Raw genomic sequence first — 23,639 nt, forward strand, 5'->3', positions numbered from 1 at the left:
AGGGTGGGCCCATATTCTCTCTTCCTAGGAAGCCAGAGAGTCTAGGGTGTTCCCTAGTTTTAACAGCAGTTTCCAATTCTGCATTTTGCCCAGGTGAGTTTGCTGCTTAGCTACTTGGACAGAGGAGGACTGTGTTCCCTGCTTCTGGTAAGGCCACCTCACAGGCACCTGTGTGAAGGCAGAGGTGTGTCTAGATTGAAACCTGATGCCTCATCCTTGGGCTAGTGTGGGGGTGGAAGGAGGAGGGACATGTTCCTTCACGCACACAGCTAATGAAGACAGAGAGAGAAACTGTCCAGGACTTAATTTCTCAGCTGAAGACAGGAACAAGGGGAGTCTTTTCACCTCTTTCCCCCATAAGTCTCACCCTAGCCCTGTGCTCTGGAGGAGTCAGTCCAGGGCCAAAAGAAGATGAGTTTAACCCGGCGCAAAGGTTTTTACAGGCAGGAAGTAAACAAAACTGTCTGGGAGCTGCCCAGAAGATATACCTCCCTCAATCCAGTGGGATCCGGGGCTTATGGCTCTGTCTGGTGAGTAGATCTTGGCCTTTCTTTTTTCAAGGGCCCTGGCAGGAAGGAATGGGGTGGGGGTATTTAAAGCATGGCTCACGGGAAGAAAACAGGAGAGGTGCCTCTTAGCTGTCCTCCATTGTGAAATAAATTTGCGTGTTAGATGAAGGTTTGTTTCCTGCCCGCCATACCTTAAGTCACTTTCAGCTTGAGCAGCTGTTCTGCTGTGTGTGTGTGTTTACTGCCTGAAGAGCTGGGCCTTCCTAGCCCTAAATTACTACATTTTGGGGAGAGGTTACTGCTGTACCGATCACCCTCCAGGTGATGGGGTCTAGAGGCTCATCCCTTCTGTATGATTTTATTTGTTCAGTCCCTTGGTTTCCTCTCTCTCTGATGAACAGGACAGCCAGCCCCTGCTGTGCTCTGTCCCAGGGGTAGGAACTAGGCAGAGTTAGTAGTAGCAGAAAAGAACAATCTGTTTCCAAGGGTGACATTACTCCCCCTCCTCCCCCCAAAAGATTTTTGGGCCTCTTGTTCCCCTAAGGGAAGATGGGATTCTGCTGCTGGTCCTATACCAATAGCCTGGTTTAAACTAATCCAGCCCAGCCGGACTGGAACCTCTTGCCAGTTTAATGACGAATTCTGAGCTTAGGAAGGGACATGACAGACAGGAAAACAATGTATAGTCATTCAATCCAATCAGCTGGGCAAAAGCAGCTCACACAAAAATGAATGTATGGGGTCAGATTCTGCTCGGTTGCATGTGTGTAAATCTAGAGTAACTCCACTGACTTTAATGAGTTACCCTCAGTTTACGTCCTTATGAAATCAGAATCTAGTCCATACACCAAAACACGAAGGCAAGAGAGAGATTTATTCTCTGTACTAGGTATTCTGCAGGAAATATCCTGCCTGATTGTCATTACCAGGGTCACATAATATATCTATTTCATAGCCCTGGGACCATTGGACTTGCACCCTGGTTAGCTATTTTTTGATGCATAAACAGGGTCTGAAAGATTTGTTTTCTCTACTTGTTTTTCATTTTAGACATATAGATTTTTGTCTACTTTAAAAGACAGCAGGTCCCTGGAGAAAGAGTAGAATTATGGCAGCACAAGAAGCAAAAGCGAGTCACAGAAAGAAAGGGGGTTTTTCACTCCAATGGCTTGAAATAGTATTTTGGGTCATATCTATTTAACTTCAATAACCAACATTCTTTCTCCAAAATGTTCATCTTTGTTAACGATTCAACATCTCTGCCACTTCACTTGCTATGTGCGTGCTCCTAATAGGCTTCTCCACCAAAATCAGGGAAAACCAGACTTAATATTCTTGACATTTGTAAAGATTAAAAAAAAAATTAAAAAGGAGGGTGAGAAATGATCCTTCTGGATCTTCTTTATAAAGCCTAAAGCAAGAAGAAAAACACAAACAAAATAAATCCTTTCCTGCTTATGCTTTAAATAAAACCAGTCTCTAGCTCAGCTGATGTGGAAACTCCCAAAAAACAGCTGCTTGGTTGCCCTAAATGACATCCATTAGACTAAACTGGGTCGTGCCAGAACTCCCTGGATGACGAATACTTGCTGGTTTTGGTGCTGATATCTGGATGAAGCACAAGTGGAAGCTTGTGGAATTAGGATTTGCTGTCCCCTGCTGGGAACCGCTGGGATGTTTCTTTCTACAATAGTCCATATATTTGGGTTTCTTTAAAGCTCTATATGCTGTTACAGATACTTAAAATAGAAGCAAATAAAGCAAGTTACAAAAGCTTCCCCAATTGGCCCTGAAAAACAAATTCCTTTGTTAAAATAAAATATTTAATAATTGCTATAGCAGATTCACAAGTCTGTATAGAGAATTAGTTTTGATCAGGTTTGAGTAATTGAGGAATTCTGATGCAGATGCATCCAGAGGTGGTCTGACTACCTTTGCAGGTCAGCCAGGATCTTGGAAAATTGCTTGTCTGAACCATTAGCTATCAAGCAACTATTGCAGTTTAGAAACAGTTATTTTGCATGGTGGTTCCCTCCGACCACCCTTGGAAATCCTAGATCCACTACTGGTCACCAGGGCAAGAACAGGGGCTGTAGCCAGTAAGTGTGTGTGGACGGGTGGTGGTAGGAAGTGACACTTTCCTTTCAAAGGTGCTAAGAAGAGAAAAGGGACCATCTGGTTTCAAACAGGAAGTAGATATGGGATGAAGTGTGCAATGTGATAATGCTGAAATTCACATGGGTTTGGTCACGCTGCACCACTAGAAGTCACAGCAGGAAAGACCTGTTGATTTACAGCTCTCCAGTTTAATGAGCTGAGAGAGCAGGAATTGCAAAGTGGCGGGAAGTGCACAGCCCAACAAGGAGGCTTGGGCTGGAAAGCCCTGCCTTTCTCTTTCCCTTCAAGAGGCAACAGCTGGAAGCTGTCAGCCGTAAAACACAGGCAACCTCTCACAGCCATCCAGGGTTGACTGGCTCAGCGAGGTGTCATGCAGTTCATTATGGAGGTGCCTCTTCAAATGCTTTCACCCTGAAAAGCACTGGGGAGAATCTGAAGAATCATAGCAGTCTCTGGACGGCTGCTGTTGATGGCTTTTCTTTCCATCCCTTTGCTGATTAAATCGAGGACCTGCCTTCTCTGCAACTCTGCCACAGGACTTTGAGAGAAGAGGTGTCACTGAATTGCTTCATATGGAGAAATAAATAGGAACTATGACGAGGGGACCCTCTTGACAGCATGGGGCTAGGAGCTAAGAACTCCAAAGTGCTAATCTTGGTTTTGACACTGACTCCTGCTGTTGTCCTTTTTGCATCAATTTCATATCTATAGAATGGGGATAATACCTACCTTACCTTAGAGATTTGTTGTGAGCATTAATATAGTAATATTTATATATTTTTGAACATGAAAAGCATTTTCAAGTGCTAAATACTATTAACTATCTTAAAAAAAACACCTATATACCAAATGTGTAGCACAAAATACTTTTGTGTTCAGAACACTTTACAAACATTATCAAATTAATGCATAGATTTTTAAAAAAATTTTTTAAGGCTCTGAGAGATTACTGTGACCATCTAATCTGACCTTCTGCATAACACAAGCCAGAGAATTCCACCTGGTAATTTCTGCATCAAGCCTATCAGCTGTGTTTGAGTTAAAGCATATATTTTAGAAAGACATCCAAGTCTTGATTTTGAGACTTCAGATGAGAGAGAGAATCTACCACATCCCTAAGTAAGTTGTTCCAGAGGTTAAATAAAATACCTGCATTCTCTCTCTCACACACACACATGCACACACTGTTTGAGGTAGGCAGGTATTATTAGAGCTGAGTGGGAAACTGTTTTCTGTCCCCTGAAAATTACAGATTTCAAAAAAATTTCCCATCCTGAATCAGGATGAAAAGTCAAAAAATTTCACAAACCAGGAAAAAAAATGGATTTTGGCGAATCGGCATATTCTGATTTTTAAAACATGCTTTTTGAAAAAGTGCTGTTATCCCCATATTACAGATCAGAAAACTAAGGCAGAGATTAAATGGCTCACAAATAATAAGATAGTGTGACCAGACAGCAAGTGGGAAAAATCAGGACAGGGGGTGGGGGGGTAATAGGAGCCTATATAAGAAAAAGACCCAAAAATCAGGACTGTCCCTATAAAATGGGACATCTCGTCACCGTATAATAAGATCACACTGTGAGTCAGTGCAGAGCTAGGAATATAGAACCTAGGATTCTGACTTCCAGTCCTGTATTCTAACCACACACACCCATCTTGACCTTGTCGTCGGCTAGGGCTGGTATGCTCTCTGTCTGCCCTGCAGGCTATGCACTGGTTTTATTCAGAAATACTTGCAGCTCCAAAGATCCAGCATGCTGGGAAATCAACTGAAGCAGCATATCCTTTCCACACAGGGATGTTCAGGGATTCTTGCCCTTCCACTGCACTGGTCCACAGTGCAGTGGGGAGGGGAGGGCTGACTCTTCTTCTTCTTCTTAGCGTGGCACGTGACCAGGATTCATTACCGAATTTGGTCCGCTGGTTGGATCATTAGCTTCCGCGGGCTGAGTACTGACTGGGAGCACTGCTCCATGGCCCCCAGGGCTGACCCTCTCCCAAGCAATAACAGCATCCTGGGCGATTCACAGAAAGTGAATCTGTATATCTCCCCTCTCACAAAAAGCCCTCCCACGTCCTTCTGTCCCCAAATTTCAGAAATCCTGAGCAGAAAGAGCATAAGAGCAGAGACTCAGCGGGGTTCTCAAGAGCCAGTTAGCTCAGAAGAGAACTGTGAGAAGTGGGTCTCAAAGAACCAGTGGAAGGACACAGGGTGTGGGTACAGAATTAGGGTTAGCCCTGACCTCCAAGCATTTGTCTTCACATTACCCACCATTTCTCTAGCACCAGTATATCTTCATTGGCTGGCGCAATGGAGAAGTGCTGCTGTAATTGACCATGCTGTCATCTAACCTCCCTCAGAGCAGATATAGCTGGTTAAAATCTTGGTAGCAGTGTGTTTATACCAGAGATGCAATAGAAAAAAATTGAAGTACAATGCTAGTGTCTACCAACTGCATTCCTTCCATGTACATTGTGGAAAGATCAAGGGAAAATGGCCCCTTTTCCTTGATCAGCTCCGCACTCCAGCATCCCTTCCTCTTAGGCCACTTGTTGGATTGACGTTGCATCATCCATGAACACTCATTGCTTAACTCAGAACTGGTTTTATCTGTTTGCCACAGTTCAGCCATAGATAAGAAGACGGGGGAGAAAGTGGCCATCAAGAAGCTGTGCCGACCATTCCAGTCCGAGATCTTTGCCAAGAGATCGTACAGAGAGCTCATGCTGCTGAAACACATGCAACATGAGAACGTGAGTACCTGCCTCTCTCCATGCGGACATGAGAGAGAGAGGGCTACAGAGCTTCTCCCACTGAGTTACCAGAAGATCAAGTGATAGTGACTTTAGGGACAAAAGCCCTGATGTTTTTCCTGAAACTGCTGCAAGGTGGGCTTCGCTGCCAATCATTCCTGGGGGAATACTGTGCATGCCCAGAGTTTGTCCCCCACAGAAAAATGACTTTCTGATGGGGAAGCCACAAGAGCAGTCATGCAACCCTGCCCAGCAGTATGTTTCGGGTGCCCAGGGTCAGTAGAGAGGTAAATCACTGTGGGGTGGGGAGTGGGACTGGGAAGACCTGGCTGGTGGCTCGTACCTTGCGCCGGGCTCAGCTGCTAGTCCTGGCTGGGCTGGGGAGGACGGGACTTCCTCTTCCCCTGCATGGCATCTGGGGCTGGGTCAGACCCATCCTCAGATTTCTCCCCCAGTTGCAGAAAGCTGTGCAAACTCCACCCCCCGCTGTTTCCTGCACCCATTGTTCCTCAGCTGCAGGGGGAGGGATCCATGTACAGGGAGCTGTTCCCCCATCTGTCCAACCCCCGTGCATCCAGACCCCCTCGCACAGAGACCCTCTTGCCGAGCCTCACCCCTGCACTCAAACCCCCTCTGATGAGCCCCACTCCCCCTGCACCTGGACCCCAGCCAGCTGCACCCCCACTGAGCCTCCCACACTCAGACCCTCCCACTGAGCCCCAACCACCTTCATCTGGACCCCCCTGCAGAGTCCCATTACAGTTGCACCCAGAACCCCCCAACAAGCCCTTGTGCATCCAGATCCCTCCCACACCTAGATCCCGCACTGAGCTGCCTGCACTCAGATTACCCAGCACAGAACCCTCTCAAACCACACCTGGATCCCGCAACAATAACCCCCTCCACTTGGATCCTGCATTGCTGAGCCTGCCTGTCTACACCTGGTGCAGCTGGCATGGAGGGGCAGGGCACTGCAGTGTTTCTGGGGCAGGCCTGGTCCTTGCACTGTCAGGGTTGCATACAGCTTCACCTCTGAATCCATGTCTTGGTGGGAGGGGGAGCTGCACAGTGATCCCCCACCTCTGTGCAGCCAGTGGCCTGTGCTCCCCAGTGCCATGCTGGAAACTCCACATTTATTTGACAAAATCTGCAGAATTTTAAAATAGTGTGTGCAGAATTTTTATTGTTTTAGCACAGAACTTAATTTTTTGGGGCACAGAATGCCCTAAGGAGTAGCCAATGGACACCAAGCCCGATGTAGAGGACCCCACCCTCTTTGGCGTGTAGAGGAGAATTCAGTTTCCATGTTCAGTTCCCAGTTCCAGGGGTTCTTTGTTGCTGCCACCCTGCCATTGCTCCAAGAGTGAAGTTGGACTTGGAGCACAGACAAATATTCAGTCTGTTTGTAAGAGAGGAAATAGACTCTTGTCAACGGGCTTTAAAACTAAATCCCTCACGTGGAATCCTAGTGTCATTGACCCGTGACTCTTGAGTTGCAAGCTGTTACAGAGAATACCGCTCTTCCAGTGTGTGTACTTTCCAGTCTTACATTTACCCACTTATCCTGTAGGTCATTGGGTTGCTTGATGTCTTCACCTCAGCCACCTCCTTCAATGGATTCCAGGACTTGTAAGTTTTTTGTGGGGCTTTTTACCAAGTGTTTTGCATTTGCTATAGGTTCAGTCGTTGCCCAGGACAATTGCAGATTTAGCACTTGAAGAAGGAAGTTTGTCATGCTGAGAAGCAATCCCATGAGTTGATTTGAAAAGGGGCCAGTCTAAAGCCAGAGATCCCTAAATAAAATTCTATTAGGAAGGTCAGAAGCACAGATCAGTTCCAGTTGCTAAAATCCCTGAGAAAAATGTAAGCAGGCAGCTCATACACCCCGTATTCTGGGAGCATGGATCAGAAGTATTGATTTATATAAGGTAAATATCAGAAACTGGTACCTAGATATAATGGTGATGGGCACATTAGACATTCCTAAGATAGAACAATACATATTAGGGTAGTGATTTATATGTCATGATGGTGCATTAAGGGCACAGGAACAATAACAAATTATTTGTCAGATCCTAGACTGATAGAATTTTAAATATCTATTTTTTTCACCTTTTATGTTGATGTTTTTTTTTTCTTTTTTTGTCCCGGGAGAGGCTGGGCATTGCCTTCAGCTTGGATGGTGAAGCTGGACCAGCCAGGGTTGAGGCACTGTGGGAATAAGTCTGAGACCTGAGACAGCAGTTTTGAAAAATCCCCTTTAAAACTCCATAAGATATTTCAGACACCTGATTTGCCCATCGCTGATGATCGAAGACTTTAAAGCAATGAACAGCACGCGCGCTCTCTCTCTCTCATATATTTGGTATCTTGCAATGCGTACAATGAGGAGGACAAATTTTCCAAATTCAGGAGAGTAGAAATAACAATTTTCAGAGCAGGTAGCAACTTTAACTTCCTCACTGGTTGTCTTGGTAACCCAGAGACACATTAAGGCTTGCTGCAACTGATCTGATCTTCATAGTGAGAACAAGGCTAGCATGGCTTCCTATGTTTTTCTCCTAGACTCAGGGACTTATCTTACTGCCTTTTAGCTACCTGGTGATGCCGTACATGCGGACAGATTTACAAAAGATCATGGGACATGAGTTCAGTGATGAAAAGATCCAGTACCTGGTCTACCAAATGCTGAAAGGTTTGAAGGTAGGTGGGTCTGGAATAGCCAAAAGCAAGAACTAGTTTCTGAAGGATTTACACATTGAATCACCAGGTCTGCCTTAGGAGTAGTCTTCGCTCTGTATTATCCCTGAGTGGACCCTTAAATCATGGACAGACTAACCTGTAGGATCATCATCCTTATAATACAATTCATGTCTCCACACTTATCCATTGAAAAGTCATTTTTCCTTCTGAACTAATCTGGATCTACCACACGTCAATCGGAAGTACAGTTGGGCAGGAAACAGTTATCCCGTCCCATGAAACTTTGAGATTTCAAGTGTTTTCCTGGTCTGCAGAGGGATGAAACTGAGATGTTTCAAAATTTTTGATGGAAAAACCAGACAGCTCGCTCCCCACTCAGACTAGCCAATAGCCCAGTGTTAGGGCAGCTGTAACCATTGGGCTGTTGGCTCTTCTGGGGTAGGTGTCTCTCTCTGGTTTCCCATCCTGAGAAACTTTTGCTGACAGAAGTTTCATTGCAACTGATATGCTCCCGGTTTTGTTCAATATCTTCATAAATGATCTGGAGGATGGTGTGGATTGCACTCTCAGCAAATTTGCGGATGATACTAAACTGGGAGGAGTGGTAGATACGCTGGAGGGGAGGGATAGGATACAGAAGGACCTAGACAAATTGGAGGATTGGGCCAAAAGAAATCTGATGAGGTTCAATAAGGATAAGTGCAGGGTCCTGCACTTAGGATGGAAGAATCCCATGCACCGCTACAGACTAGGGACCGAATGGCTAGGCAGCAGTTCTGTGGAAAAGGCCCTAGGGGTGACAGTGGACGAGAAGCTGGATATGAGTCAGCAGTGTGCCCTTGTTGCCAAGAAGGCCAATGGCATTTTGGGATGTATAAGTAGGGGCATAGCGAGCAGATCGAGGGACGTGATCGTTCCCCTCTATTCGACATTGGTGAGGCCTCATCTGGAGTACTGTGTCCAGTTTTGGGCCCCACACTACAAGAAGGATATGGGTAAATTGGAGAGAGTCCAGCGAAGGGCAACAAAAATGATTAGGGGTCTAGAATACATGACTTATGAGGAGAGGCTGAGGGAGCTGGGATTGTTTAGTCTACAGAAGAGAAGAATGAGGGGGGATTTGATAGCTGCTTTCAACTACCTGAAAGGGGGTTCCAAAGAGGATGGCTCTAGACTGTTCTCAATGGTAGCAGGTGACAGAACGAGGAGTAATGGTCTCAAGTTGCAGTGGGGGAGGTTTAGGTTGGATATTAGGAAAAACTTTTTCACTAAGAGGGTGGTGAAACACTGGAATGCGTTACCGAGGGAGGTGGTAGAATCTCCATCCTTAGAGGTTTTTAAGGTCAGGCTTGACAAAGCCCTGGCTGGGATGATTTAACTGGGAATTGGTCCTGCTTCGAGCAGAGGGTTGGACTAGATGACCTTCAGGGGTCCCTTCCAACCCTGATATTCTATGATTCTCCCGCAGAAAGATTTTGTTTTGACAAATTATTATTTTCTGACCCCAAAAAAGGGCTAATAGAAAAATTCCTGACCCGCTTTCACCGAAAGCTTATGCTTTTGAGGTATCAGAGGTGGCTTTGGTTTTTCATATTGGTCAGCAGGTGACTTAACCAATTCAATCCATCATAAGTCATGCAATTTCTTGCTAGGGAGGCAGTTGGCTTGCTCTATTCAACTCACCACAGCCCAAGATTCCTTAGCAAAACTATCGATGGTGGCAAGAGGCTTTTAGCAAGTGGAGCATGTGTTGGTTCCCTCATTCCCTCTGCTTTTAGAGAAAACACATGGAACACAATTTCCTCGGTTGTTATGAGCCAAGAATGTCCATTTTTAAACTGACTATGACAAAGTGGAAAGGTAAAAGACAACCCCTTATAACAATCTGAACTCTGAACTGTAGAACTAATGATTGACAATACTTCACACTAGACTGCCCTCCAGCTACAATTCTCACAGTGCTTTACGAGCATTAGGGACTTAAACTCCACAACGCTTCTTTCCCCAGCTCACTGTGAAACCCAGATGGGAGAAACCAATGCACAAAGAGGTTAAATGACTTGCCCAAAATCGCGACGTGAGCCTGTGGAGAGGTTAGACTAGAACCAATATCTCAACTCCAGACCTTATGCATTAGCTGCTAGACTCTGTTTCCTTCCTATATGATTTGACAGGCAAAATAACCACAACTCATGCAATTTAGTGATTGCATTCCTTCTTACAATGAGCCCATACCTGCTCACTAGATAAGTTTGAGGCTTCTAAGATTATAGTTGATTTTAGTAACTTTCATGCCATACCAGCTATGCCTCTTCAAGAGGTATTCTAATTCCAGCTATTGTAAAGAACGTAGGATAGGGAATGGGTTTCACTTGGGTTTCTTGCAGCAATTTTGTCTTCCTATTTGTGACCTGGGCTGAAGAGTCACAGAGTTGGGAGCGAGGATTTTGCAGAAGAAGAATGCAGGTTGGTTTGGTCTCAGTAGACAGGATCTGTTGCTAACATGTGTTTCTCCTATGGGGAAGTGAAAGATCTGCTTGCTGGTGATCACACTGTGGCTTCCCTTTTCATTGCAGTACATTCATTCTGCTGGAATCATTCACCGGGTAAGTTCATGTGCACTATTACTCTGCTTTTATTTCTGATCTCTGAGAGAAGTATGACTCGGTCAGAAAGTTAACAGCTTCTCCCATAGCCTTGAACGTCATCTCACTAAGAGCCTTGGCCTTAAGTTCTCCCTAAACTAAGCCCCTCTTCCCTTTTGCTGCCTCATTCCCTTCCTACCTCTGTTGGCCTGGATTTGCGCTACGGGCAATGCAGTATTTTGCAACAGGCTATGGAGCATTTTGTATGCTTCCCGATTAATGAAAGATGCTTCAGAAAAGAAAATAGTCCTTGTAATACTCTGGGATGCTGAACTGTGTAGCAGGCATGTTGTCTCCACTGCTGTGGCAAGAGTGGATTTGGGATGCAATGATACAACCCACCAGAGGCCAAGCTGAGACTCGGCTGAGATTTACATTGTTGAATTGCAGTTTGCTTTGTGTACTGATTGCTCTACTCTCCTTTGCTGCAGGACCTGAAGCCAGGCAATCTGGCTGTCAACGAAGACTGTGAACTAAAGGTAGGAACGAAGGTGCCACTTCACGGCTTGCGAAACATGCAGCGTGTTGGGTGGCTGGTGAACCGCTCTGAGTCTGTGACTCCTGATGTTAACACACCAGTGTGGTTCCCATTGCAGCCTGCGGCCCCTGTTCAGCAAGGTATTTAAGACCGTGTCTGTTGAATCAATGGGACTATTCATGTGCTTGAAGTTAGGACATGCTCCAGTACCTTGCTGAATTGGCCTGCGGCTGGAGTGAACATCCTGGCACTGGGTGCAGTTCCTACTGCACTCTGAAGTCCACAGCAATACCTTACAGACACTCAACATGCTAGGGCCACATCTCTATTAGGAAAATAACAGAAGGATGATAACTGTGGGCAGCCACAGTTCCCCTGCACTCCCATCGGCTAGAGCTGAGGACCTATTGTAGACAAAGCCATTTTCAACTCCTGGTAGAAAAGGCTTGTTAGAGCCCCGGTGGAAGGAAGGGCCTGCTTTGCCGGGGATTGTTAAAAGTGATTTGGCCCTGTCTATGCTAAAGGTCAGGCCAAAGCACTTCCAGCTCCTGCTGGAGGAATACTGGTAGCCACAGGACGTTTTCGGAGGAGAGGTGGGGTTGGAGAATGGCTTGGCTTAAAGGACGCAGAACAGTCCTGTGAAAAATAAGAACATGTTTCAGGAAGGTGGTTATCCTATCGGTCACACACTACAGATTCCGTCTGTGGGGCTGCAGGCTACAACTGGTTTTGCAGCCTGGCTATAATTTACAGTGCAATTAAGACAAACCCATTCGAACCATTGGCTGGGGTGGCTCTGGTGTAGCGGTGAGCCTATAGCTCTCTGATGGGATCCACTTCATTTCCTCATGGAAACAGGTTTTCTTTTGCCTGCAGGATCTCTCTTTTCCTTCCCTCACCATCTCCCTCCTCCGTTGATCTGTAGATCTTGGACTTTGGCTTGGCGAGACACGCCGATGCTGAGATGACTGGCTATGTTGTGACGCGTTGGTACAGAGCACCAGAAGTCATTCTGAACTGGATGCATTACAACCAGACCGGTGAGTTAAATCCCTTCAGCTGCGGCTCTCCGGAGATCACCACTGCGATCCCCTCAGGAGGGTTAGTGTGGATCACACACAATCCTCTTCTTTTGGCAGTTAAGTTGAGGAGGAACAAAACGCACCTTATCTCAGCAGCAGTTATGAGGCTCCCGGCTAATCAAACATCGGGAGGCTCCACCCAAAGCTGTCACCATTGGGAAAGCTGAAACCCAAGGTTGTAGTAACCCAGAAACTACAGCTGGTGAGAAAAGGGGATTGAAGGTGGGAGCAAAACCACGCCAATGACTAAATAACTCCACAGACGTTACTGTAGGTCCCCAAAGCAGGACAAGACCCCTGAACTGTTTCTCCTCCCTCTGCCGGCCTTGTTCTTTTCTCACGCTCCTCTTGGTTTCTTCCCACACAGTGGACATCTGGTCTGTTGGTTGTATCATGGCAGAAATGCTGACTGGGAAAACCCTGTTTAAAGGAAAAGATTGTATCCTTTCAAATTGGGGCAAACTCCTCTGGGATGGCCCAGAAGCCCTCTAGCTGTGCCTGAAACGAGCATTTACACAGGCATGAGAGGGTGGGGATACTGGGGGAGGAGGGTGTCAACTTGGTACACTGAGGTAAATTCTACCCCTTGTCCTCTTGCATGCATGCTGCCCTGACCAGTCAGTGGTGTTCTGTGCTGTGGGGAGGAGCAGAGGTTACCTGTGCAGGGCCCCAAGCCCATTGCAGAACACAGCTCTGTGAGGGCTGCTTGCACGCCATGGCAGAAGGGGGCTGGAGCAGGCCCTGCGGATGCACACATCCAGCCACCAAAGCCTGCATAGGGAGGTCACAGCAGCTGGGAGCTATTGCAGCTCTGACTCTGCATTAGGAGTCCCGGAGCCGTTTGGAGTAAAGATTCATTTTCCTTAATCCTTACAGACCTTCCTAGCCACACAGCCAGCCTACTTGGGCTGTTGGCTAGGTCCAAGATTTGGCCCTAAATAACCTTTAACTCAGCCTGACAGATCTAGATCAGCTGACCCAGATCTTGAAAGTAACCGGACTCCCAGGAGAGGAGTTTGTGCAGAAACTGGAGGACAAAGCGGTAAGGAAAACAATGTGCCTAGGGCTGTACTTCTGAATGCATTGCTGTGGAAACCCCATGAAAATAAGTTATTTTTACATTGTCTTTGACATGTGCATGCGTGTGGTTTTTAGTAACATAAATCATCCTGCCAAGGCAGTGGCCTTGGCATCTATCCCTGCCAGTAGCACCTCCAAAGCATTTGACTTTAAAAGAAAGTCCTATTTACCAGTGAGGCAAAGTATTCCTTTAAAGGGGGTGGATGGAGAATGTAGGAGTTGAGTCAGGACTCCTTGGTTCTGGGCCAGAGGCAGCTGGCGACTCATTGTGTGACCTTGGGCAGATCATTCCTCCTCTCTGTAACCCAGTTGAGCCCTCTGTAAGATTGGGATATTTCTGTACCTCACAGGGGTGTTGTGGGGCTCTCTTATTTGTAGAATAAACAAAACAGTTCCTCACATGAAAGAGGCCCAAAGAAATGTGGAGTCTTGGATATTTTACTACTATCCTGCTCATCTAGACATGGACCTGATGGACTTTTCTACAGACCCCTTTGTCTGACTGCAGCAAGTTTGTATTCTGTGCATTCCTCTCTCTCTTTCAGGCTAAGAAGTATATCCAGTCCCTTCCCAAGATTCCCAAAATGGATTTATCACGGCTTTTCTCCAAAGCCAATCCTCTGGGTAAGTCCTCTTCAGTATTTCTCCCATGCCACTTCCAGTCCATTATAAGGCAGATGGTCACACTGTTCATGGACTCCAGGACTTTTCCTCCCAGACCTCATGACTTCTTGCTACGTCCCCTTCAGGGGCTAATGATGCTTCTCTTGCTGGCTAGCCCTTTCCACGGGGGGCTGAAGATACTTACAATTACGTGGAAAAACAATTATTATTGACATTAAAATAGCAATTACTTGCTCTTCTTTTCTCTCTCCCTTCCCCTGCCCTTAAAATAAGATCCAGGACTTTTGGCACTTTTTCCCAAACTTGTGAATTTTTTGCCATGACTGCGAACCCAGCCTTAGTCATAAATATCTCTCAGCCCCATAGTGCTGTGGTGGTGAGGAGAATGGGACTGACTTAAGTGCAGAATGTTAGTCCATCTGAAGACTTCTGTGGCACCTCTTCCAAGCTCACTTTTTCCTGCAGTCAAAGGAACCTAGTTCTATGAGCAAATTGAGATGGAAACTTCTGGTCTTTCACACACTTATGAGGACAGGGTGGAGACACACCGGCGAAAGGAAGACAATCCTATACAAACCCAGTTCACTTTGGTTTCCCAGAATCCAGAGGTCATTAGATCATGGCTGAGGTCATTAGATTTACTGAACTGAAGGCCACATTTGCCTTAAGTCAGGAGCTTGAGGGTCACACCTAATTTGCTTAAAATGGAGCAGATGGCACCTGCACTCATCATTCATGTACAGCTCACAGCATGTGATGCTCCCTCGTAAGCCAAGCGGCATGGCTTCTTGTCCGAAGAGAGACATTATGTAATGGAGCCTGGAGAATGCAGTTTCCCACACCTTCCTATGGAACAAGGCCAGGAACTGATCACAGTGTAGAACTCTCTGGGCCCCAGTTGGCCAGTGGAATGTACCTTGGCCACAACCGAGCTCCAGGATCAAGTTGCCTAGAGCAAACCGGGCGGTATCCATGTTACGCCTCTTTCCTTTGTTCTTTTCCCAGACCCAAGGCAGCGTGATCTCTGGCATGGGGCACAGAGAGTTGCATACACTGCTTCAGCCACCTTTTACCAGGGAAAGTATATGAATCACTTCCCAACTGCGTATCAGATATCTGGACATTTTGATACAAAGTTGGTAACTGAAATTTGTTTACGCATTCATGGTAAAAAGTAAGCCTCCTACAATGAACTGTTTCCCCTCATAGGTCATAGGTGTGGGTAAGCAGAACTCTACCAAACTCTGAAACATTAAAGCAGTAAAACCAAGAAGGAAATCAGCCTGCCTTTGGCGTTTCCTGCTTTCCTGTTTACCAAGCCTAGTATAGATTACTTTATAGATTATTTGGGTTGCTTATATTTGCTTTGTAAAATACTTTTGACCCCCCCTGCACAACTCAGATTGGAACTGAAAGAATTTTAAACTTAAAGTCACTTCTCACTATTGATGTCCTTGAAGCACACTTGGTTTCAACAAAAAGAAAAGGAGTACTTGTGGCACCTTAGAGACTAACCAATTTATTTGAGCATGAGCTTTCGTGAGCTACAACTCACTTAGAATCATAGAATATCAGGGTTGGAAGGGACCTCAGGAGGTCATCTAGTCCAACCCCCTGCTCAAAGCAGGGCCAATCCCCAATTTTTGCCCTAGATCCCTAAATGGCCCCCTCAAGGATTGAACTCACAACCCTGGGTTTAGCAGGCCAATGCTCAAACCACTGAGCTATCCCTCCCCCCAAAGAAGAGTAAAACAGAGCTATCTAGCTTCATTGTTGAAACCAAGTTTCAGAGTAACAGCCGTGTTAGTCTGTATTCGCAAAAAGAAAAGGAGGACTTGTGGCACCTTAGAGACTAACCAATTTATTTGAGCATGAGCTTTCGTGAGCTACAGCTCACTTCATCGGATGCATACCGTGGAAACTGCAGCAGACTTTATATACACACAGAGACTATGAAACAATACCTCCTCCCACCCCACTGTCCTGCTGGTAATAGCTTATCTAAAGTGATCATCAAGTTGGGCCATTTCCAGCACAAATCCAGGTTTTCTCACCCTCCACCCCCCCACACACAAATTCACTCTCCTGCTGATAATAGCCCATTCTCTGTGTGTATATAAAGTCTGCTGCAGTTTCCACGGTATGCATCCGATGAAGTGAGCTGTAGCTCACGAAAGCTCATGCTCAAATAAATTGGTTAGTCTCTAAGGTGCCACAAGTCCTCCTTTTCTTTTTGTGAATACAGACTAACACGGCTGTTACTCTGAAACTTGGTTTCAACAATGAAGCTAGATAGCTCTGTTTTACTCTTCCCTCCCTAATTTTCAATAACTTGCATGAGGTTATGTTTGGGTTCGCAACACTGCAGGGGAAAGCTTAAATGACAGAAAAAACCCTTGAAACTGTGAAACATTTCTTCTCTTTGTGTTTTGTATCCCTTCCCCTTTCAATTCTTTCAAACAAAATTTAAGTTTGGGGTATAAACTAGCTGATATTTGGCCTATTGATTTTACTGCCTCTGTACTGATGGGGACTTCTGCCCACTAGAAACCCATTATATTCTTGGATGCTAGGAGGATGAGCCCCAAGGTACTCACAGACTTTATGTGTAGGACATCCTAAATATCACTGCTTCACTCACCTAGCCAAGTATTCCCATCCTTCTGCAGCGGTGGACCTGCTCGACAAGATGCTGCAGCTGGATGTGGGAAAGCGTCTCACAGCCACAGAAGCTCTGGCCCATGCATATTTTGACCAATTCCGAGACGTTGAGGAGGAGACGGAGGCCCAGCAGTCCTACGACGATTCCTTGGAGCACGAGAAGCTTTCCATGGATGAGTGGAGAAGTAAGACGTTGAACTTCTATGGGTTGCCGTCAGTCTGTCAGTACCTTGTGTGGAACTTCCTAGCCCCTCCCACTGTCCTGAACGTACCTTCTGAGTATGCCTGATGTCACCCCCATGCCCATATGCTGCCCCCTACACACATGCTGCCGATGTAGAGTAATGCCCATCCTCTTCCCCTAGCCTCTAAGCACACGTTGAAGATACCTTTTGCCTACATCTTTCCAACACTGAGCTATATTTTATTCTTTCTCCTCCTTTCAGCCTCCATGTGATGTCCCCCTACATCTGAAATTTGCCCCCAGCTCTTACGTGCCTTTATGCTTATGCTCTCTTTAACACCCTCTAGAATCATGTGACAATATTATTTTAAATATGCTATTGATATTCATTATTATGTTGTTCATTTTCAAGGGCATACTTACCATGAGATTCAGTCCTTCAGTCCAATTGCCCGGAAGGACTCCAAGAGGCGGAGTGGTATGTCATTGTAGTGGCTGGGTCGGCCAAGGTTGGGGCTCACTCCCTCTGCTGGGTCACAAAAGAGGATGCTGATCAGGATTTGGACCACCCCAGGGCCAGATATTTATCAGCATGGGTGTGTGGAACTTCTGTACATGTGTGGAACAGAAGAATGTTGAATACCCAAGAGTGTTGGGCTTTGTCCTGTGGGAGGAAACTGCCCCAGATACATCTTTCAGTGCCAAAGATTAATGTATTTCTCATTAAAACCTCAAGTAGTAGAATTGTACCTGGTGTTTTTGTTTTCTTACTCATTTGCACCAGTTTTTAATTGGCTCTCAACTTAGTTTTCAAGAGTTTGGGTCATACACACCAAGTTTCTAATCTGGTCTGCCCAGGCTCCACCCCCGCTCCACCCCTTCCTCCAAGGCTCCACCCCCACTCTGCCCTGCTCTGCCCACTCCACTGAGCATGCTGTGCCCTCGCTCCTTCCGCTTCCCCTCCAGCACCTCCTGACGCCGTGAAACAGCTGATCTGCAGCAGGCAGGAGGCGCTGGGAGGGAGGGGGAGAAGGCGCTGATCAGTGGACCTGCTGTTGGGCAGGAGGTGCTGGGAGGAGGTTCTGGTAAGGGAGCTGCTGGGGGGGTACTCAGCACCCACCATTTTTCCCCCGTGGGTGTCTATGGTTCGGGTGTTTCAGTGAGTCCTTCTCACTGTTCCTTCGGTGTCCTATTTGCTGCTTTTCCAGTTCTTCTAGAAAAGCAGTTAGGACTTTTGCAGGTGGCATCACAGTGAGTCAGGCAGGAAAACGGAGTTTATTTGAGAGGCCAGCCAGTAGGGTTACTCGTTAGAGAGAGGGACAGGAAGTCAGAACCGATGGGTTCTACCGCAAACTCCTTATGTGAGTGTTGGCAAGATCCTTAATACTGAGTTTCCAGAAATGGCCTCTAATTTTGGGTCCCTCTATTCTTCGGTTTCCAACTGCAGACACCTTAACCAAATTGTTTGAACTTGGGTGTTTACATTTAGGCACCAAAATCGAAGTGGCCTAATATTCAGAAGTGCTCTGAGATCAACTTCAAATGAAGAGTACTGCATAAGTACAAAGAACTGTTTTGCCTCCCATTAATGGTTCTGTAACAGATGTAAAAGTATGTTTTGTTCTTTAAAGTGATGTAATATATAGGTATAGAGGCAAAAACTGACAAAATGCATTTATTGAATTGTTATATATTTTAATCTTTTTACACAGAGTTAGAAAGAAATTCAAAATGTTATTTTTTTAATTCATGCAGTTGGCAGCCTGGAGGGATCTTCGTAGCTAAGCCAGGTTTTTCAATGTAGCATCAAAAAGTGCAGGGACTGGTTCTTGGCTCTATGCTATTTAACGTTTTTTATCTATGACCTGGAAGATCACATAAAACCATAACTGATGAAATCTGCAGACGACACACAACTTGAGGGAGTGGTAAATAATGAAGAGGACAGGTCACTGATTCAGAGTGATCTCGGTTGCTTTGTAAACTGGATGCAAGCAAACAATGTGCATTTTAATAAGGCTAAATGTAAATGTATACGTCTAAAACCAAAGAATGTAGGCCATACTTACGGGATGGGGAGCTCTCTCCTGGGAAGCAGTGACTCTGAAAAAGATTTGGGGTCATGGTGGACAATAGGTTGAACATGAGGTCATCGTGTGATGCTGCAGCCTAAAGAGCTAATGCAATCCTGGGGTACATAAACAGAGGACTCTCCAGTAGGAGTAGAGAGTTTTTTTCCCTCAGTATTTGACACTGGTGTTGGGATACTATGTCCAGCTCCAGTGCCCACAATTCAAGAAGGATGTGGATAAACTGAAGAGGGTTCAGAGAAGAACCACAAGAATGGTTAAAGGATTAGAAAACATGCCTTGTACTGTGAGATTCAAAGTGCTCAATCTGCTTATCTTAATGAAGAGAAGGTTAAGGGGTGACTTGATCGTAGTCAGTAAGTACTTACACGGGGAAAAATATTTAATAATGGGCAGCATAGGAGAAACCCACATTCACCCAAAACTGTGAGATCCCAGCACTGGAATCCTAAACAACAGAGTTGTCTAGCCCCAGTCACTCCATCCCTGGAATCTCTCCCCTCTCTGACTACAGGCTGCCCTTCTGTCCCAGCAGGACTGGCTCAGAGGCACATGTTCCTGTCACATGACCCTTGTATTCTCATCCTGGCCACCTGGCACAGGTGAGGCTGAGCCTTTATCCTCTTAAGGGGCCAGCTCCTCCTGTGATGCTAAGGAAAATTTAAGCCAAATATCAGGAAACGCTTCCTGACAGCCAGATGTGTTCAGCTATGGAATTGGCTCCAAGGGAAGCAGTGGAAACTGCACCATTTGGGGATAAAGTTCTAGAAATTATATTGCACGAATAATCCAGTCTAAGCAAGGGAATGAAGTAAATGATCCTTGACCATCTTGTTTAAAGATTTTAGCTTCTTGGTATTAAATTAACTCTCTATTTCAGAATCATTTTTAAAAACAGCATTAAAAATATTCCACATAAAAATAGAACTGTCCAAGTTTTTTTTTCTCCCTTGAATGGATTAAAACTTTTTAGACTCCCTTTCCTGCACTTTCCTGTAGGGTTTTGTATTTCTCATTCGTATAAATAAATTCAAATACATTCCGTTTGCGAAATAACTCTTGGCAGCCACAGTAAATTGCCTCTTTATGAGTTACAAGGCTTGAATGGGATGAGAACAGAGTTCTCTTCGGAGCTCAGGTGGGGAAAGTGTGTTGGCAGACTGGATTTTATGTGCTGTTACAAAACAAACTCTGGGGTCTCTTGTTTGCAATTTTCAGTTCCCAGTACTCAGCCAGGGCTGCACAGGGCACGCTGGCAGGGCAAGGGGTGGGGGTGGTTACACACAATAGGACATGTCCGCACGGTCTGGAGGTTTCTGGTATTCTCTGGCCCACGATCGTTCTCTGCAGTGGACTTCGTTTTTTGTCTGGGAACAAACAAACATTAAAATCTTTCTGTTGTTGGGTGGAGGAAGAAGACAAAATTCTAGGTACAAAACACCTGTTTGGATTTAGGTAATTTGTAACAGGCTCAGAGATATGGTGATGAGAACAGTATAAATACTTAAACATACACACAGTGTTTTGTGAACAGCTAACTCTCCAACCATCCAAATTCACTTCCTGGAGGAAGCTTAGAATTCCCCACTTCAGACTTGCAGATACTTTCTGATTGGGCAGACGCATCATGGGCTGTGAAGATGGGGTAATGTGTGATGATATGTAGGTGTCGCTTTCAATGTGACAGATTACAGACAAGTTTTTGTTTTGGATCCACACATCAAATCACAATATCGGGGGTAGTAGTATTTATAACCTACATCTATTTACAGATAGCTGGCAGAAAGAGAGAAGGGAAAACATTTACAAAAATAAAAGTGGTAAATCGCACTATGCTCACTTTCAGCTGCTAGCATGTCTACCTATCCAAGTTCTTACACTGGGGTCATTTACTGCCTACATTTAGAGGTAATACAAGAATCTGCAGGCTTATGTTTCAGAAACTGGGATCTTTTATGATATTGTAGATGCTCGTCCTCATTAAGTCTCTTGAAGTATATCTCATATATGCTTACACAGCTTATTCTAAGATAACATAACTGTTCTGGTTTGACCACGTATTCAAGCTAATGTCAAGACCCTTTCCTGTACCTGAGGCTATTGTATCCCCAGATATAGACTAGAGTGTGTTTTAGGAATTTTCCCTTTCCTTCTTGCTTGGAAGTTCTCACTGTTAATATGCTAAATAGCTAATAACCAGAGCTTCCTACACACCTTAGGGCTATTTATCCCTCTCTGCAATGCTGCAAAACAGATTTCCCTCTGACAGCCGTTTATTTCTGCCTGTTTGAAATATGAATGAATATATTTCACTCCTACACAAAATCACCAAATATGTGTTAGGGTCCCCTGAATATGTCACACACATCCTTCAAATTCAGCCATGGATAATAACCACAATCTTGGAAATGCACATTGTTACGCCAAAGTTTACAGAGAGATGTCATCGGCAGGTTTTGCTCTTAATAGGCTACAAGTGCACAATCATAAAGAGTGATTCTCTAATAAGACACCTTCCTACACCGTTGTTGATGAATGCAGATGATTAGAGTTTGCCTGAGTGGAATCTAATATTCCCATGACTAGATTACAAGCTACTTTATAGAACACTGATGCAAAGAAAAGTCCAAACCGAGATGGGCAATGACTCCTCCATGTTTAACACTTTTCACAGTGCCAAAAGGGCCTGCACAGATGTATCCAACGATACCATCAGTCAGTGGATGATGATATTCCACCTTATCCAAGTGTCTACACTACAAGGGCTACAGTGACACAGCTGTGGTGCTGTAGCTATTCTGCTGTAGAACAGATGCTTGCTACAATGATGGAAAAAGTTTTACACTGTCACTGTAGCAAATCCACCCCCTTGAGAGGCAGCAGTTAGATTGATGGAAGAATTCTTCCTTCCGTGTAGTGGTGTCTATGCTGGGGCTCAGGTCAGCTTAACTGCTCGTGGGGTTTCAGCGCAAGGGCCTCTGTCCAAGTGGGAACATCTACATGGCTGATTTTAGCCCTGTAACACGAGCCCTGCAAGCCCAAGTCAGTTGACCCAGCTCTGAGACTCATTGCTGTGGAGGGAGGGAAGAGTTTCAGTGTAGATGTATCCAAAATGCTCCGACTCATTGCCAAAGGGCAGTTAGAGGGAACTGAGGGTGAATGGGTCATGCTGACCTTTGGGGAGGAGGTGCATGGGCAGGCCAAATGCATGTGCCACCCTTATTGGACACTGCTATTTGAACTTCTGAACTCCTGTGCAAGGGGCGTTGCTGCACAATAAGTGGAAGCCACATGCCCCGGAACTTGAAGAACCTTTATATTTTTCTTAGAATGTCCTCTGCCTATTCCCACTCGTGGGATAGTTTGGTAAGCAGTAGCCCGTCAATGGACGGTGGGACTCGGAGTCCTAATTGATTTGGGATTGAAGCACTGCCCTCACAAACTGAGCATCCAATCTAGACACTAGGCCTAAGGAGTAGTGTTTTGTAAATGTGTCAAGCCCCTATGAAGCAGCCCTACAGATCTCAGTAATTTGAATGTGGCCACTGCCCTGGTGGAATGTGATCTTATTTCAACAGGGGAAGGAATAGATACTAGCTTACAACTTTCTTCCATACACAGTCTAAACCATCTAGATAATGACTGAGAAGATATAGCCTAACCCTTACTATTAAGATAATAGTCTAAAGTTTTCTTAGCCCCTAAAGTATGTAACTTTGATTTCCCTATGTGAGTGTGAGGTGTAGGGAAGAAAGTTAGCTAAATGCCTGATTAACGTGGAAGTCAGATAGAAAGCTGGGAAGGAATCTAGGGTTAGGACAAAGTACAACTTTATCCTTGTGAAAGATAGTGAAGGGTGGGAGCTGCCAGGAAGATGTGTAACTTACTCACTCACTTGGCTGATGTTATGGCTATTATAAAATCTGTTTAAACAGAGAGGTGGAACAGAGAACAACCTGCCAGAGGTTGAAATAGAGGCTTAATGAGCTGCTTTAGGACTTGAGGTCCCATGATGGAACCAGTGTCTGACTGGTGGATAAATATTGGCAAGTTCCTCCATTAATCTCTCCATAAATCTGTCTTTGCACATAATACAGTTATCTGTGAATGCGTGATGTGCTACTATAGCTGGTAAATGCTCTTTTAAAGAAGGTATGGAAAAACACGCTAGTTTTAATTGAATAAATATTCCAGAGTATATTGAATTGGTGCCCGGGGTGGATCTCTGTTTCTTCCTTATCCAACTCACAAACTGAGTCCACTTTAGATAAGACCTTCTACTTGATTGTCTTCTAGAGTTCATCAATACATGCTGCACTTCTAAAGGGCAAGATTTTTCAAGATCCATTGAAGATCTATAGCCTGTGCAATCAGGTGTAGTGATAGAGGGTTCAGCTGATAAATTCTGCTGTCTTGTTGAGATAATGGTCCAGTACAACTGCAAGAAGTTTGTACGCTCCCTTGGAGAGATGAAGAGAGGCTGAGTACCACTGTTGTGTTGGCCATGCTGGGGCAACTAAAGTTATTTTGGTTCCATTCTGTCTTATCTTCTTTTATCTCTCTCTCTGGAAAGGAAAGTGGGGGTTGAGTGGGGGAGCATAGACTAGACCTCTCCTCCGGTTCAGAAGGAAAGTGTCCAATCTGGACAGACTGTCTCTCCCTGCTGAGCAACAGCAGGGATGCTTTGAATTCTGTCTGGTAGCAAAGA

The 23,639-nt window shown here is 45.3% G+C and overlaps 1 protein-coding gene across 1 annotated transcript; it reads left to right on the forward strand.

Moving 5' to 3' along the window:
* Positions 1 to 265: 265 nt before the first annotated feature.
* Positions 266 to 17,574, forward strand: MAPK13 (mitogen-activated protein kinase 13). Its single transcript, XM_073319940.1, has 12 exons — positions 266 to 530; positions 5,255 to 5,384; positions 6,955 to 7,013; positions 7,979 to 8,087; positions 10,664 to 10,693; positions 11,164 to 11,211; positions 12,136 to 12,250; positions 12,660 to 12,731; positions 13,255 to 13,334; positions 13,918 to 13,996; positions 16,666 to 16,842; positions 17,254 to 17,574. The coding sequence occupies exons 1-12, from the start codon at positions 412 to 414 to the stop codon at positions 17,331 to 17,333; spliced, it is 1,098 nt and encodes a 365-aa protein (XP_073176041.1). The 5' UTR covers positions 266 to 411; the 3' UTR covers positions 17,334 to 17,574.
* Positions 17,575 to 23,639: the final 6,065 nt, after the last annotated feature.

The sequence above is a fragment of the Lepidochelys kempii genome, chromosome 21, assembly GCF_965140265.1.
Source record: "Lepidochelys kempii isolate rLepKem1 chromosome 21, rLepKem1.hap2, whole genome shotgun sequence".
NCBI classification, from domain to species: Eukaryota; Metazoa; Chordata; order Testudines; family Cheloniidae; genus Lepidochelys; species Lepidochelys kempii.

Excerpts from the sequence above, each read along its gene's own strand:
- MAPK13 (XM_073319940.1), top strand. The coding sequence starts at position 412 with ATGAGTTTAACCCGGCGCAAAGGTTTTTACAGGCAGGAAGTAAACAAA. Across the intron at positions 10,694-11,163 it reads CTGCTGGAATCATTCACCGG|GACCTGAAGCCAGGCAATCT; the intron begins GTAAGTTCATGT and ends CCTTTGCTGCAG. Across the intron at positions 12,732-13,254 it reads CCTGTTTAAAGGAAAAGATT|ATCTAGATCAGCTGACCCAG; the intron begins GTATCCTTTCAA and ends TCAGCCTGACAG.